The 18,148-nt window shown below is 42.3% G+C and overlaps 1 protein-coding gene across 2 annotated transcripts in view; it reads right to left on the minus strand.

Annotated features, from left to right (window-relative positions):
• Positions 1–1,193: 1,193 nt before the first annotated feature.
• UTP25 (UTP25 small subunit processome component) overlaps positions 1,194–18,148 on the minus strand; it is a 22,915-nt gene continuing 5,960 nt past the window's right edge. For both annotated transcript variants that reach the window (XM_006733626.3, XM_031028523.2), the window contains 8 exons: positions 17,233–17,321; positions 15,316–15,726; positions 13,085–13,304; positions 11,038–11,240; positions 9,649–9,831; positions 9,424–9,536; positions 8,364–8,609; positions 1,194–1,764 (listed from right to left, as the gene is read on the minus strand). In XM_006733626.3, coding sequence (XP_006733689.2) covers positions 1,521–1,764; positions 8,364–8,609; positions 9,424–9,536; positions 9,649–9,831; positions 11,038–11,240; positions 13,085–13,304; positions 15,316–15,726; positions 17,233–17,321 — 1,709 coding nt within the window. In that variant the 3' untranslated portion in view covers positions 1,194–1,520. The remainder of the gene's footprint in view (positions 1,765–8,363; positions 8,610–9,423; positions 9,537–9,648; positions 9,832–11,037; positions 11,241–13,084; positions 13,305–15,315; positions 15,727–17,232; positions 17,322–18,148) is intronic.

Raw genomic sequence — 18,148 nt, forward strand, 5'->3', positions numbered from 1 at the left:
TAATAAAGAGGAAAAAAGGAACTCCATACGGGAAAAGCCTGGCAAAACACTGCCTCAAACAAGTGGCTGGCTTGGTCGGTAGAGCATGCGCCTCTTGATATTGGGGTTGTGAGTTCGAGTCCCACACTGGATATAGAGATTACTTAAAAATAAAACCTTAAAAAAAAATTAAGCAAAAACAAAAGAAAAACCAGTGGTCAGTTAGCATCATCAGTGTTGGGGCAAGGGGACAGTGTGTGCCACCTGAGGAGATGCAGTGAGGAGGACACAGCAGTACATCAGTGTTCCCGCCAACGATGCATAAACTAAACCTATCAAAGGGAAACATTATCCAAAAATAAATAGCCTGTTATCTTCAAAAGTGTCAAGGTCAAGAAAGCCAGTGAAAAGCTGGGGTACTTTTCCAGAATAAAGGACACTACAGAGATGTGACAATTAAAGGTAGTATGTAATTCTAACCTGTATCCTTTTGCTACAGAGGACGTTATTGGGACATCTGGCAAATAGGGTACGAGGATTAGATGGCAATAGGTATTAATGGCAATGTCTAGATTTGATATTTGTTTTTTTGGTTACACAGAAATAGGTCCTTGTTTATAGGCAATACACACTAAATTCAGGGGTAACTTTTATGAGTGATAAGGCCCATCACGTTAGCAACTTATTCTCAAATGGTTTAGGTTCGGTACTTGTAATTTTTATGGGAATATTTCAAGATAAAAATGTTTTTAAAAGTCCAACTTCCCTGTCATTTTAGCTGTTATACGACTTACAAAATGACTACAGTAATAATGAAGACAGTGATATTAAAGATGGCTATTTCAACACCAAGAGTTTCACAAAATTCTTGAAACAGAGTAGAGATTAATGTTATTTTAAATAATGTGATTTTAAGTGTATATTTTAAATAAAACATTTACTATTATGAATTAAAGAAAGATCAGTGAATGTAACCTTCTAGGCTGAATAAAAATAGAAAGATCAGTGAATGTACTCTTCTAGATTGAATAAAAATAGAATGTTTAAGGTTTAAAAAAGTTTGGCTGGAGAAAAGTAATAGTTTTTGCAAAACCTGTGTGATCCAAAATTATGATATTCAGCAGCAAGAAGTATTCCAATTTCTCATAACCAGTTCTCAAGCAATGACACGTATGCCTTACTTTAAGAAAGCGTCAAACAGAAAAAGGCAAATCTGAAAGAATTTACCAAGTGTAATAGAGAATAAAATAACAATAAAAGAATTTATGGCTTACAAAGAGTTTCAAGTAGAAGTTTTTCCCTCTATCAACCTCTCGGAGTTCTATCAGCTCCCTCCTGACCTCTGAAAGACATGACCAAAATCTGGTTTATATTTAACTTTTCAGGAACACACGACCTGAAAAGAATTTTCCACCATGATGCTGCCTGGTGCTCCTTCCTTGTAGCAGTCCTTCTCTCATATAAGTGATCAGACCTGGGTCCAAGGGCACAGAAGCAAGCATTATGTATCCCGCCAACACCATTCCCTGCCCAACAAATTCTCATCTCTCTCCAGTGATGAAGAGGTGGACATTCTTCTTGGACTGGAGCATCTGTGCAGCCCGCTCCACACCAACCACAGCAGCCAGCCTCTGGGCATCATACTTGGAGTAGAGGACAGTGCAAGTCCAGGTGGCTTCCCCTCCTCTGCTGGTGGCGCTCAGCATGTTACAGACTTCACTGTAGAAGTGCGGGTACGTTGGCAGTTCATAGAAAATCAGGTTCCTGATCCCTTTAATGGTATACCTATTAGAAGGGGAAAGAGAGGCTATATCTACTTGAGAAAATGTATGGAAAAGCTACCTAAGAGTTTGACAGGGGCAGAGCTCACTCCTGCCGCTGCATGCCCAAGGAGGAGGGTAACGCAAACACAACCAACAGATGAAAGGTTATTTTAACTTGGGTTGGAAGGACTTACTTTGTGACAACACGTTTGAATTCCTAATGTTTGGCTTAAGATCATGATAAAATAAATTTTATCATTTCTGGAGTCTACTCTGGGTAGACTGAGGTAGACTAGGACTGAAGATCTGTCACAGAAAACTTAAAAAGCAAACACTTAACAACTTAACATTACCCTTAATATAATCAGGCAAAACAGAATGTTCTGTAATGGAGAGGAGGTCAGACCCAGTACGTAAGATAAACTGCATAAACTGTAAATGCGTTCCCATCTATCTTTCCTTGTCACTCTATAGACATGTTAACTCCATGGCAGATGTCCCAAGTTCATCCATTTACAAAATCCTGCCTGAGGACCCATTAAGCATTATGGAAAAGCAATTAATTTCAACAGCGTATGCACTTCTTTCCCTGCTGCAGTGCGACACAGTGGCGGTGGGGGGTGGAGACCCTAGGGACTCACCGTATGGTTCGGGTCGAGGTCAATTATTCCCTCTGGGGCCCCATAACAAAAGATTTTATAGTTGACAAGGTTCTGATTTTTCCTATTAAAGCTCTCTCCTATACTGCTGATGTTAGACTCCATTGGGAATTTTATTTTATTCACAGAGGATAAGCTTTCCTTGTCTTCTTATCTCATGGATCATCCTGACCTCTGTAACAATCCTCGTCTTCCAAACTATAACTGCAATCCACTACTTGGTTCACCCTTAACCTTATCATAAAGAAGAAATTCTAACGGCTAATGACTTGAAGAAACTGTTCTACCTCACTAGTTATCAAAATAACAAAAAAAAAAACAGAGTTCTTCTTCTGCTTACTATACAGTAAACTCAAGAGAATATTGCTTCCACACTACCAAGAAAAAGCCAGATAACTTACAAAAGCATTCCTTTTCTCGGGCCTAGACAGCTGATGTCACAAGGCAACCAAGTGAATTGATTCAATGGTGCGCTGGTGTATGTTTAATAACTGGTTCTCACTGAGGAAGAGTGGGTGCTGATTTGAAGCAATTGCCAATTTCTGTGGTGTAAATATTCCCACCATGGACAATTTCAAGCTACCAATGTCATGCTACTGAGCTCAGGAGTTGGGAAGAGACATACAACCAGATCTCAAGAGCCAGCCCACCACTGACTGAACTCTGAAGAGTGACAAAGCCCTCTGCAGAGAGACAGGAAACAAGAACTACTTCACTCTTGAAGGAGCACAGGAGGAAGACAGCAGCTGCCAAGAAAGTGGGTAGCAAGAAAACAGCTACACTTTTAACAAATTTTTAAAGGGCAAGTGTGGGCCTATGTGACAGTTCAGAATCCCTGAGATTTGTGGGCGCTCCTTTAGCTCACACTCACTCATGAATTCTTTTCCACAGGCCTCCATTGGGAGTCCTGGAGAAAGATGAGAGGCAAGGCAGAAGACCTGAGAGAGACCCCTTTGGTGAAACCACTCACTTCCCAGACCCCTATCTATATGAAGCAAAACTCTGAAATTGATGAGAGAGGGGCAAAGGTCAACTGTTGGGGGGTGGTAAATAAAGCAAGTCATCTGGAGCAGTAAAACCCCACCCCATCCTTCCCCATCACAAGACTTATAGTGAGTAGAAAGCAACAGGAGACTGTCCCTGGGGAAAGAGCACGAAATCCACTCAGCCCAAGATCCTGCACTGACATAAGCAGAGGTCTGCCACCACCGTGGGAGAAGCAGGAAACTCTTTCCTGCCAAGACCCCTTACAGATACCAGGTAGAGTTTGGCTGCCATGGAGTGTGCTACAGGGATGCTGAGAAGGCCCCACCTCCACAGCCCAGAACGAACAGGGCTTGCCTAAAACCAAGCTGCACCAAGAGAACCCCAACCCTACCTCAAGCCTCACAGGGAGTAACAAGCAAGAACAGCCTGCTGCTGGGGGAGGGGCTAGAGTGGGGAGAGACCCCCTACTCCGGCACAGGAGAACAGGGCTTGGTGAAAGCAGAGAGACGATCAGGACACAGAAAAGTCCCTCTGGCACCCCAGGCCCCACACTAAGCCACTGTGTGCTAGGGAATTTAAAGTCTGTGAAGAGTGGAAGGTTAGCCACAGTAATAACCAAATCCCAACTAGATTCACAACTCCGATACTAGTGGCCTGACAGAGTAATGTGATGTCTTGTGATGGGGAAGAGTAAGAGGTGTGCCTGGCTATAAGTACTACTCATCTCAGCCTCTACATTCAATAGACACTTATAAAAAAACACAAAAATGCAAGAAAAAGACATTAAAACACTGAGGTATCATTTTGGCTATCAAGTGACTGGCAACAAGTGGGGTTTTGCAGAAACAGGCCAATGGAGTATTTTGGGGAGGGGGAGACAAGATATGGGGAAGACAGGAGAGAGCAAATAAGCAGCAATATATAATAAATTTTTCAGTGTGTACAGATTTTGAGCTAACAGGTTTTCCTCTCCACATTTATCCTAATGAAATAAGTAAGCAACTATGCCATCAACTATGCATATGGATGTTCTTGGCACTGTCGCATATAATAGAACAATTTTTTTTAAAAATCTATATATCATTAAAAGGAAACTGGGCTAATTATATATCCATACAACATGATACTATGTAGCCATTAAAAAAGGATGCAATACACACCTCATAGATTACTTATTAATTAAATAGAAAAGGTACCTTTACAATGGAGAGATCTAGAAGACCCACTTTTTTTTTTTAAGATTTTAGTTATTTATTTGACACAGAGAGACACAGTGAGAGAAGGAACACAAGCAGGGGGAGTGGGAGAGGGAGAAGCAGGCTTGCCGCCGAGCAGGGAGCCCGATGCGGGGCTCGATCCCAGGACCCTGGGATCATGACCTGAGCCGAAGGCAGACGCTTAGTGACTTGAGCCACCCAGGCACCCTAGCAGACCCACCTTGACCAAATGATTACATTTAGCATCTCCAAATATGATATAAACTGACATTATGTGCCAAGATGCAGTGGAAAGTATATAATATCCTCAATGTAGAGTTCTTACAGAAGATATTTAAATCAGTGATTCCCAACTTCGCTGTACTTTGAATCACCTGTTTGCGTGTATGAAGTATCCATGCTTCGTCCCCAGCCCCAGACACAGGGATTTAATTGGCATGGGGATATGACCTGGGTATTTGGATCTTTAAAAGCTCCCCAAGGGGATTCTAATGTATGGCAAAGTTTGGGAACCACTAATCTAAATAATAAAAAAAAATAATAATTAGACAATCCAGACTCTGGAACATTCTAAAGGAAACTGGATTGAACTCTTAAAAAAAAGAAGTCAAAGAAAAAAAAAAGCAAGAGAATTATTCTAGGTCAAGGTTTCTTAACCTTGGCATTAATGACATATTGAGCCAGGTAATTCTCTGTTGTGGGACTATCCTGTGCACTCCAGGATATCTAGAAGCATCTTCACCTCAACCCATTAGAACCACCAGATCACTAGAATAACCCTTTAGTCTTGACAACCAAAAATGTCTCCAGGAAAACTGCCCCCAGCTGAGAACTACTAAGATAGACTAAAGAAACATTAACCAAATGTAATGTATGATTCTTAACTGAGTCCTGGATTAGGGGATGAAACAGCTATAATGGTCAATGTAGGGACAACTAGGAAAATCTGAATACAGACTATATATCAGATGATATTACTGTAGTAATAACAAGTGGTATGATAATGGTATTGTGGTTAGATAAAAGTTAGGAACTACACGCTGAAAGAGTGAGGGGTTCAGTGTCATTAGGCCTCCTGCAGTTTATTTACAAATGGTTCACAGGAGGAAAAATAAGATGTGAATGGACAGAGAAGGAAAGAAAGAGAACAGGGGTGAGTACAAATGTGGCAAAATGCTAACAGCTGGTGAAGTCCAAGGAGTTATAGATGTTCACTATTAATCTTACAATTTCCTTTGAAATGAAATCTTTCCAGATAAAAAGTTGGGGGAAGGGAGGATGTGACAGAGCTATATATATCAACTTAAAAATGGACCCATGATATACACATATATATGCCAAAGTGTTAACATATTAAAATTGTTTTTCAATAAGCACTTAAAACATATAAAAGAAAAAAAATCCCGTAAGTACAGTGTGATCCCAATTTAGTATCTTTTAAAAAAAAAAGCCTCTGTGTGTGTGTGTATGTGTGTACTGGATGTTCTTAAGCTAAGGACAAAGGACATGACAGAGGTCTAGCTCACCTGCCAACTGTGAAAGATAAAGGAGGCACCTACAGCTGATGTGAAAGGCTAGCTCCTCCACATTGTCTATAAAGATGGTTTGCTACTTTCAGAACTGGGATTCTCAGGTAGGGCCGGGGGTACTCAGGAACACGCCAGCAGCCTTTCCCAACCCCATAAATCCCACCTCCAGAGTTTCTGACTCGCGCCCTGGTTGAGAATCCTCCTGCTGTGGCAACCCAGTGACATGCTCAGGGAAAGAGCTGTGAAGCGTCCCATCCTCAGGCAGGCCATCATGACCAAAGGCCTGTCCAATCCTAATTCTACTGGTTTCATCCCCCAAACCAACAAAACACGACTAATCTTCAGGTTGAAAATGTTTTGCTAGCTTGCAAATGAGCAGTGATATTTCTAACACTGCCTAATGCCACAGAGAATATAAATAATGAATTTCAGAGGTTGGATACTAAAGTTTAACATACATGTACCTCTCCCAAGGTCAAATCAAATCACAAAGGCACTGCAGATAAAAGCACCTCTCATCACCTTAGTGACCTCTCAAGCAAAAAAATCTATAGTTGGAAACCTTGAGATAATTAGCAGTCACAGAACACTGAAGCACATTATTTCCATTCATCTTAAACACAGAATATACTAATTAACCTGGCCCAGGGTATAAAGTAAGTGATACATGCTAGGTTTGTCTTTATACTGATTTGGGGGCAAAAGAGCTTGGTAAATACAGTGGTGTAAGACAGGGGACTGTCATGCCTACTTGAGACATCATGCCCTCTCCTTGAAAAGCTGCTCTTTGAGAGCAGTCTTCAACCCAGCCTAATTCATACTTGCTATAAACAATCACACTGGGACGTTTTCCAATCCATCCACTTCACTTAAAAGGCTTGCTTTCATGTGTCAAGCTGATGGAAAACGAAGGGCTCTTAAGACCTGCTGAGTGCAAACTCCCCCAAAATATCACTTTCCAACATGAATGAAAACAACAACTTACTAGAACAAAGCAAATAATGATGCCAACAAGCAGGCATTAATACTCTTTGGCCAAGCAGCCCTGTGTAGATGGCCAACAAGGGAGCCCAGGGAACACAAGTGCAGCCATTTCTCATCTCTCCACTCTCAGATCACCCAGTCAGCAGAATACCCAAAGACGTCATGTCATGTCAGCCTCCTCTGCTGTGGCAGGCTGCTGGATTCCTCCCTCCCCATCTTGGTAACAAGAGCATGTCTGGGGAGTACATCCTAACATCAGCATAAACTAAAGGCAAAGCAATGCCAACATGCATCATCGAATATGTTCCAAAGCCTGAAAGATTCTGGCTTCTGTGTTTGGGGTTCTCTGAGAAAATGTGCCCCTCAGTAGTATATATGACTGAGAGTTAAACAGTAAAGGCAAAACATCAATTCACTGAACATTATTGCACATCAGGAAGGAAAAGATAATAGGATGCAATTTCGATCTCTCTATAGATAAGGGTTTAAAAAAGGGCTTTTTCATTTGACAGCAGAGACAGACTTGGCAAAACAATAAAATACCTGACTTCTGGGGGCACAAGTGGCTGCAAATAGTAACAGAAGGCTCAATATTACTAACGCTCTAATTAGAATTCTTTCTAAAAAGCAAATCCTATTTGTTTTGTCAAAAATCACATAATGGGGAAGCTAAGCAAATACTGAAATCACTAAATATTCAACTCTAAGCCCCTCCCCTTTTGCCCCCCACAAACAAGGGGCCCCTCGGTCCTGGTCTCCTTGTGAGGAAGTAGGTGTGCACCTCCTCGAAACACACCGTAACTCTCTGAACACTGACCGTGTGCTCAGCCTCCAATTCCACAGGCCACATAGCCTCTGCTATTTTGTCTGTGCTTCCATGATAGTTCCCTCTCCTTCCTAGATTCACTTCAGTTGTGCCTACCTCCAAGTGTTCAACTCAGTAATGTCTTTCTTGAGGTGTACAACCACAACTACAGGAAGTATTCCAAGTGTAGACCCACTCCAGATCTACACACAGATCACACTACAGTCACTCACTTGTCTTTACCTTTTCCAACAATACCCATTTTGGGAAGAGACCAACCAACCAAGAAGAGTTATAAAACCCTCTGGCTTCTCCACAGAAAGTAGAGTGAAAGAGGACCTTATAGCACCGCAAAGACTGCCACACACTCAGAAGCAGGCCATAATTTGCACTGCGTCTTCCCCTCCTGAGAGGACACTCCAAACCCAGCACTACTTTACCTTTTATAGAAGTGGAAGCGTTCTGTGAGGAGCAAGAACTGTTTCTCTCCTTGAAGGAAGAAGTGTCTGGCCCTGGAGATACCAGACTTCTGGGTGTACTCGCAGATGTGGGTGAAATTCAGTTCTTCCTTCTTGAAGTAATTCCGGAGGCGCACAAAGTCAAAGTAGGACGGGACATAGATGAGCGTGTGAGACATGATGGCATCACGATACTGAGGCAAAATCTTGTTCACAAAAAAGTTAAACCTGATTTGGAAAAGCAAAGGGCAAAGTCAATGATTTAGAAATTAGCCCACAATGTCACCACTAACTGGGTTACCCTGGGCAAGTCACAATCTCCTTCTACCTCCCCCAAAGAGACCAATCTGGTTTACATCATCACAAAGAGATTATGTAAGGATAAAAAAAAAAAAAAGTGCTAACTCAATTCACTGTAAAAAAAACAGGCGTGATGTCAGTGTATCCCAGGGAATTATTCTAGAAGTAGATAAGCACACCATTCATTCATTCATTCATTCATTCTGTGGTCAATTAATCAACAAATAATTACTGAACACCCCTCATACGCAAAGCATCTTCCTCCTACCATGGGTCCCCCAATGAAACACAATGAAGGGACAGGGAAAATACAGAGAGAATTAGAAATACTGGAACCTTTGTATTTGCAGCAAGCAAAAGGTGAAGAGCTTATAGTTGAATATTTAAAGGTTAGTGTTTGCTTCTGGGCATTAGTTCTTGCCCTGAAGGGCTTACAATTAAGTTGTGGACATGGAATGCTTAGCAGCATTAAGCAGTGTAATGTAATTAAGAAATGCCACAATCTCGTGGGAAGAATCCCTGATTTACAGTACTAATGCTGCCACTAACTAGCTAGGAACACTAGGACCTCTCTGGGCTTCAGTTTCCTCCTCTGTCAGTGACGACCGGGTTCAATGATCTCATATCATTTGGTAAACGGCAGTCAGTAAAATCAACACAGAATCCAATTCTAAATCTGTATGCTGAAACTAAATCCCTCTCTGTGACCCCCAGGGACTAGGGACTAGGGAGGGATAGGTACCTGGCATCAATCACTGAAGCTAGGTTTTCAGCTTCCATCCTCTGGAAGACATGCGGAAGCTGCACCAGGACATGGCTGATGGAGCCTGTCGTTGGGACGCTCCTCACAGCCACCTGCCAGGAGTCAATGAGAGCATTAGGAAGTGAGCCATCCTGACCTTAAGCCTCATGACCCAAACAGTACACAATGCTTCATGAAGATCCACAGAAACGAGGAGGAGCCCACCTGGCCTTGCAGATTGACGCAGTACTTGTTGAACACGGAGTTGATCTGGGCATCCTGTAGGGCTCCAAAAAGCAGGGTCTGGCGATAGTACTTGGACCAATTATTGAGGTTCCACATCCTCACTCGAGAGAAGTCCACCCCATGAGAATCCAAGGGCAGTAGGTTCATATGGTTCATCAAATGCTTTGAGCAGAAATAACACTAGTATTAATTTTTATTGAGGATGTACCTGTTGGGCATTACTAAGCATTTTACAAGTCTGTCTTCTTACTAACCCCATGGAGTATATACAGCCAAATTCCAAATTCCACCAGAAAATCAAGGCTCAGATGGGTATGAATTGCCCACTTAGGTGAACACCCCCGACAGTAAGGTAACCTAAAACTGGCTACCTCTTGGACCTTTCAAAAAGAATCAAAATGGTACCTCCAGGAATATTCCTTTGAAAGGAACTTCTGAAATGCCACCCCAGTCACTCTAGGGGTTCCTCAGTCCCAGACTTGGATAAGAAAGGAAATGACATGGAAAACAGAGCTGTTATTCTTCAGTGACCTGGATATCAAAACATGAGGATATCCCCAGAGCACTATACACATGCCTTTCCCTCAAATTACAGAATATGATTCAACCATCAACATGCCTTTTCTATCTTAATAATATTTTCACTTTGAAATATATATTAAAGGATAATGAGAACTACAACTGTATTCCATACTCTATAAATTAAAGTATCCCCTTTATTTGCCCCAATCTTCCTGGGTCCCTACAAGCCCTGGAACTGTAGAAGTGAGTTCTCAAATGCCTTAAAAAAACAAATCTATGGTTCTGTGATAAGGACTGTTCCAAAGCACAGTTGTCTAATCCTAAAATGGACAAGACTGCAGAGTATGTGGGGAAGGAGGAAAAATTTATAGCCACAAGCTACAGTAGGAGGATAAGGACATCCTACATTTCTCTGTAAGACAAGATCACACATTAAGAAATCTTGAGCAATGTTTTCCCATTTCCACTGAAGGCCAAACAAAAGAAAATGAGCATAAACTGTAGGAGGAATTATATTAGGTAAAGACATTCCTGGTCAGGAGGAACCAATCTACCAACCAGCCACACTAAAGTGGTCTATTAGCAGAGGTGACCTTAAGGGGGAAGAAATCTCTTCTGGAGATTTGAAAATACTGGTAAAAATTTTTACTTCTCTGCATAATTATTGCCGACCTGTGGGTAGAAGAGGGGATAAAAGGCTTTTTCAAATTGGAAAATGTGAAATATTTCCATTCCCAAACTGAGTACTCATTTGGACTTAAATAACCCTTTAAGACTTAAATTACTGAGCTTCTTCTCTCTCTAAATGTGAATGTTGTCATTCTAAATGTGAATGACTACCATTACCAGGACATGCTCCCAATTCTGCATCAGGTAAATGTCGGCTTGATCAATGATGAGAAGCTCAATGGAAGACAAAAAGTCAAAATCTCTCTTCTTCTCTCCTTCTGCACCAATGATGGTCCTCAAGCCCAGCGGGGAGGCAATGAGGATGTCGGAGGAGTAAAAGGGGGCATAGAGTCGGACGCTTCTCTGAAGTATTGCCACTCCTACACAAAACAGCCAAGTACACAGCCGTTCATTAGTTCCCACCAAGCCATTAGCTTCCACCCGCTCACCGTGCATGCTGTACCTTCATATCTTTCCCCTGAGGACGTGACCGTGCTCCAGTTGTTTTCCTTCCTAAAATAATCATCCCCCCCCCCTTGCCTCTATGGTCCTGTCTAGCTCTCATTCTCTTCCTTTTGGCTCAAACTTCTCCAGAGTGGTCTCTGATTAGAAATCTCCCACTCGGGGCGCCTGGGTGGCTCAGTTGGTTAAGCGACTGCCTTCGGCTCAGGTCATGATCCTGGAGTCCCGGGATCGAGTCCCGCATCGGGCTCCCTGCTCAGCAGGGAGTCTGCTTCTCCCTCTGACCCTCCCCCCTCTCATGCTCTCTCTCTGTCTCATTCTCTCTCTCTCAAATAAATAAATAAAATCTTTAAAAAAAAAAAAAAAATCTCCCACTCATTCCTCAGTGCATTGCAATCTGGCCTGAATCTCAGGACTCCTGCCAAGGCCACCAATTCAAGGACACTCATAAACACATAAAGCAGTATACTGAGCACATCCTCCTCAAAATGTTCTTTTCCTCACTGGCGGTTTCCATTTCTTTAACACTCATTTCTGTTTCTATTCCTGACCTGGCCAGCCCATATCTACCTTTCCAGATCCAAACAGCTCTTCCACAAGTCCCTGGTTCAGCTCTAAGTTCTACTCACACCCTATATAAGTTTATGGGTAATAAATGGGTAAATTTATTCACTAACCACAGCTATAACACCACCTCCACAAAGATCTGTATTTCCAGTCCACATCTCTTTCCTGAGCCCAAAACTGACATGTATCAGCAGCTTGCAGGACACCTGCACAATGTTTAAAACTAAACATCTACTCTAGTCCCCTCGCACCTGATACTCCAGCCATGCTGAAGCCTACGTGCACCTTATCATGCTCAACGTATTCACCCTGATGCCTCTGCATGTGCGGTTCCCTGTGTGAACCCTTTTCCTCCACTCTGACCACCCTCTTTGTAACAGACTAAATCGTAATCAGGTCTCAACTTTCTATAAATGGCACCTCCACTAGGATGTGTTCCCTAACTATCGTATCCCCGTTTTGAGTACAGAAATTGCTTTAAACGCTCCTGGAACATCCACTGCATCCTCTGATCAGCACTTATCATTCTGTAGTGTTTTCCCATTAGGCCAGATTTCCTTAACAGCAGGAAGCATAACTTTTATTTCTATATCTTCAGCTTCTTAGCAGTACCTGGCACACAACAGATGTTTAGTAAATGTTTTTCAAATGAGCTTATGTGACTAAAAGACATTTTCCCAAGAACTTTACTCTATCAATATACAACCAACCAAGTATACGGGAGTTGAATGAGAGACAAGCAAAGATGTGACAAGTTGGGTGGCAGCCGGTAAGTTGTGAGTGGAGATAATTTTGGGGTAGGCACTCTACATGGCCAGTGGGAGGGAGGTCCACCATTATGCATAGACACTCAGTTTATTCAGCCTCCCCAGAGTGACCCACTCAGCCCGTCACTTCCAACTCCCCCTGTAGCAGCAACTACTAGCTATGGGTGTGCCAAGACATTTCTGCCATAAATGTGCATGTGTCTTTACATACAGCTTCAGAGGTGCTCCACCCTGAGCCAAGTATCCACCCCGTTAGCCAAGCAAGACTCTCTCCCCTGGCAGACACAATGTCTCAAATGCACCCCAGTCCTGGTAGGAGGACATTTTACCCCACTGAGAGAAGCCTAATTCCAGGCTTCTAGCCTCCTGCCATGTGAACCTCACACCGTAGGTCCCTCAGGGTTTGAGTTCTGACGAGAGGGAATTACCTATCCGAAAGTGGTCATCGATGTTGCCAACAAACACGGCTTCGTAATCCTCAGGCCTCTTCAGGTTGGGTGGTCTTTCCTCAGGATCTGAGCCATACTCTCCCTTAAACCTCTTTTTGTTGCTCACAATTATTTTCTTCTTACTGTCACCCTCAAGGAGGCTGATGAAGAGCTGTACGACTCGCAGAGCAGCTTCCCGGAAGGGCACCACTATCAGCACCTGTGGAGGAAGCCATGGCAGCCTTGGTGGGACCAGGGGAAGGACTGGCCGTTGCCGGGCAGCCTGCTGAGGACATGGAACTTAAGAACCCTCTGTAGAGCAGCAGGCCCTGGAAGGGCTCATATCTCGGTCACCCCCTTTGCACAGGACCTGGCTCAGTACTAGAAGCTGAGCACCTCTCATACCTACAGCACCGTGTCCTATGAACTTTAATCTCATGGCCCTACGGGAGGCAATTCTCAACCAGAATGTGGAAATATCTTTCAGGATTAGGTCAATGCCTTTAACAGGTGTCCACTAGCAAAAATCCAATATAAACATACAAGGAATGTTACTCTCATTTCTGTCTCCCACAGAACTTAGTACAGTATTTTTATGCATAAGCCCCAAGGAATAAATATGTGCTGAAAAAAATAAATGAATTAGGAAAAAAATTTTAAAAATAAAACAAAAAAGGGCGCCTGGGTGGCTCAGTTGGTTAAGCGACTGCCTTCGGCTCAGGTCATGATCCTGGAGTCCCAGGATCGAGTCCCGCATCGGGCTCCCTGCTCAGCGGGGAGTCTGCTTCTCCCTCTGACCCTCCTCCCTCTCATGCTGTCTCTCATTCTCTCTCTCTCAAATAAATAAATAAATAAAATCTTTAAAAAAAATAAAAAATAAAACAAAAAATAAAATAAATGAATTAGGTATAATAAGTAGAGAACAAATAAAGCTGGTAAGGAAAAGAAAGGATTAATGCATCACTACTTTTCTATTATGTTCCCTAGTACATTTTTCAGAAATGATGAGAAAGCATTTCTGAAATAAGATCATATCTCAATGGGAAATGCAGGACTCAGTTTTCCAAACATTTCCAAAAATGCTTAAAGTTACAACTGGTGAAAATGAAAATAGAATATGCTTAACAATGATAAATTTCTAACTACCCTTCTGTAAATATCAACAATGTAAAAAACCTCTGTCAGATTCCACAATTCATCAAATTCTAAATGTGCTTCATGGGTAATCTGACGCATTCTTTTCTATAATTCTAAATGGAAACAGATAACTTACAATCCTTATGTTCAAGACTCTGAGACAGTTTTCCAGAAAGGGAACCAGCACAGCTGGAGGGGTGCAGTTAGTCAGTCTAGTACAGTGCAGCACTGAGTGCCCAAGACTGAAGAGGGCCAAGTTACTGTCCCAGCTGCAACACGAAGTATGTAGGCTTCGGGTTCCCCAGCTATCATATAGGGGGCTGGACCAAGAAATGTCTAAGAGCCACATCAGTACTAAACCCTAGAATCCTATGAAACTCAGTGAAACAATCTAAAAAGATAAGACTTCTTCAATATGGAGGGATACAGGCTACGGGGGAATGGGAAATGGACGACACAAGATGTAGCCACATAACATGAATAACGTGGGCCCAATTAAAAGACATTTTCTACCAAAGCTCTAAACCCACTGGAACTTAGACTTACGAGCCCAAATAAATGTAATCATCACTTTAAGCAATAGTAACTGTACAATGGAAAAATAGGAATTTCTGTTTTCCAAGGTTTACTTATGGTGTGGCTCAGTAAAGAGAATCCTTAGCTCTAATTCCATCTCTGCTACTCCTTCCCTGGGGCTCTTTAGCAAGGCCCTCTACGAATCTGGGTCTCTGTCCATAGCTATAATATTTAGGGATTGGATAAAAGGCTTCCTAAGGTTCCATTCATTTCTGAGAATCAAAAAAAAAGAGATTTACAATGAAGTTGTCATTTATGTATGTTCAGGGTTATCTTTAAAGAGAATTATCACAGAGGTACCTCTGATTCATGAGTTTCCAATTAAATCCACGGTTAGAAACAGTCCACTGAGTTGTCTGCGGCACTGCTCTGACACTACCTGGCCCATCTAACATGCTCATTCATTATTCCAGTATTCGTATCATTAAAATACCTGAGCACGGCCAAGTGCCAGGCACCTATATGGCAGGGACTCGCAGCCTCCTACTAGAGGACAAAGCTCTCCTGCTGCCACTCACCTTGGGCCTTGTTAGCCCTTGGTCTCTGAAGTCATCATCGTCACCCACCCCAAGTTTCTGGCTGCGGCGTCTGCTATTGTTACCAAGCACCTGCGCATTGGCTTTGAGGACATGATTTATTACATGTAGGCAGTACACGTGGCGGATCTCCTCCCCATTCTTCAGGGCAGTCCTTTCTGGGTAGAAGAGGTCCCGGTAAGAATTCATAATTAAGAAGAGCTCTTTCTGGAGGGATGTGAAGGGGCCACTTGATTTTGGGAGACCAGAGAGGAACTGGCTGTTGGTCTTGGTCCAGGTGGATTCCAGAGGCTTCTGGAGATGAAGTGACTTTAAATCAAAGTTCTTTGAGGGTTTAAATGTGTCCAACTTCTGAAACTTGGATGAAAAGACAAGCTGGCCCAATATGGGCCACTAGGGAAAAGACAGATCAAGACCTAAGTTAGAAATTCATTATAATACATTGCGTTCACACAGTAATTTCTAATTTACCAAGCTCTCTCTGATTTGCCAGATCACCTCATTGAATTCTCATCAACAACCTGCAAGGCGGACACTATAATGCTCATCTTACAGTTTAGGAAAGCAGAGGTTCTGAGAGATTGTAAGATTCACACAAATTTGACCCAGGAGAGAACAGAGCTGAGAGCTAGAGCCCAAGGTTTCTGACTACAACCTGAGCTCTTCACTATGTTAGTGTGTCCCAAATTATTCTGTGGAATGTGTTCTAGGAAATCAAAATTCATTCTAGAAAAAAAAGGGCTCCACGGTCAAATAACTTTGGTAAACATCACAAAAGCTAATCCCCCTCAGGGAGAGTCACAATGTATATTAGATACAAAAGGTTCTGATGAGTCCTATGACAAGAGCTCTATTCTACTGTATTTAACCTCAAGTTTTCCAAATTTACTTGGGCATGGAATACATTTTTTTGAGATATAGCTATTAAAATCATACAGTATATTTTTGTGAAATACCAAGTTGGGAATTTTTGCATCGTAACAAAATTGCTGATCTCAAGGGGGTAAAAAGGATGATCTCAGCAATAAAAAGAAATGGATTATTGATATGCCCCCAAGAACTGGGGGTGGATCTCCAGGGAATTATGACTTTGGGGTGGATAAAGGGAACCTCCACCTGATAAAACAGTACAGAACTAAACACACACACAAAAGAGTAGGAGCAAAACTAATGAAAGCTGAGTAAGACAGAAGGGTGTGTCAATGTCAATTTCCTGGCCCTGATACTGTAGCATGATTTCGCCAAGATGCTACCACTGGGGGAAACCGGGCAAAGGGCATAAGGGATGTCTTTGTGTTACTTCTTAAAAATGTAGCTATAATTATTATATTAATGAAAATTTCAATTAAAAAAGGATGACCAACTCTTAAAAACAGCATCCACTGGTAAAAAACAAAAAACACAAAGAAGCAAAAAACTGTTCCACATCTGAGTAACTTAGTTGTGAACCTACCTCAGATTTTTCAAACAAACCAACAGTAGCAGTAGCTACTGTTTTACTCAATACTTTCTATGTATCAGTCAGTAAACTGAATTACTTCATTTTGAGGTAAGCATTACTGCCCCCCTCTAAGAGATGAGAATAAGATTAAAAAAAAAAAAAAGGTAGATTAACTTGCCTTGGGTCATGTAACAGCACCTCTCAGATGCTGGTCTAAACCCTGGTGTACCTGTCTTTGAAGCCATTCTTCCCTGGCTCCCACACTCCAGCTTCCCAGAGCCTCTCCTGGCTACACCTGTGCCCCACTAGGCTCTTCCAGCCTTCCTATGCTATCTCCCCTATCAACTCATCTACCACTGGTGTCTATCATACATTCAAGGAGACTGCCGAAACCCAAGACCATTGCTTTACTTGGAGCTTCCCTTCGTTTGTGACGGGGATGACCAAGCAATACTTACTTTTAGCTGATGAGAAGTTTTGGGATTTGTGACAACAGCCTGAATTTCTTTTTCCTTCAGTTCTTTGTTCACATGTTGTAGAAATGGATCTAATTCAGAAATCAAGAATGTCAGATAACTTGGGAGGAAACAGCAGGCATTTTCTGGTCTTCCCTCTAAATGGCACACTCTTTTTCACGATGTTAACTCATCTTTTCTCCCATTTACTTTCCCCATCCTCTCTCCCAGCTCAAAAGTTTCTAACAGGTTCTTTTTCCTAAAGCATTTCTCTAATCACATTACTTCTCAGCTCAAAACCCTTGAAGAAACTTCTCAGTCTGAAATTTGGGGCACTCTAGGATGTATACCTCCAATCTACCTCTCCAATGTAGTTTTTGAATTATATGGCCCTCAAATTCTTCTGCCTCTGTGGACTTCCTTCCTTCAATTAAAAATTCTATCCTTCTCTTCACCTCATTTTTGTATGTCCAAATACTATCAGTTTAATGTTATCTCCTGACTCAAAATAAATATTTCTCTAGAGCCTACTCTGCCAGGTGCAGTGCTGGTTCCACTAAGAGGCTATCCTCGGATCCTCCACAGTCCCCCACCCTGCCCCCACCCACCCCCCGCAACACTGTAAGATCCCAGAGAGCAGGTTCCATGCCTGATTTCTCTTGTATTGCAGGACACACAGAAATGCTCAATACTCAACTGGGGTGAACAAATGATCTAAATGGTAGTACCTACACTCGGGGTTATCTTCAGTCCTCTGAGCTGGCCACCCAACCCTCCCTTCCAGTCCCATCATTAAGAAGCAGAGAAAAGTTAAATGGCCTATGCAATGATCCAAATGGTAAAACTTCAAATGCAGTGCACTTTGTACTAAACACCTAAGAGTGAACAATGGACATAAGAATTCTAGGTGCTGATATAT

Source organism: Leptonychotes weddellii, chromosome 6, assembly GCF_054177405.1.
Source record: "Leptonychotes weddellii isolate Sample4059 chromosome 6, ASM5417740v2, whole genome shotgun sequence".
Lineage (NCBI taxonomy): Eukaryota > Metazoa > Chordata > Mammalia > Carnivora > Phocidae > Leptonychotes > Leptonychotes weddellii.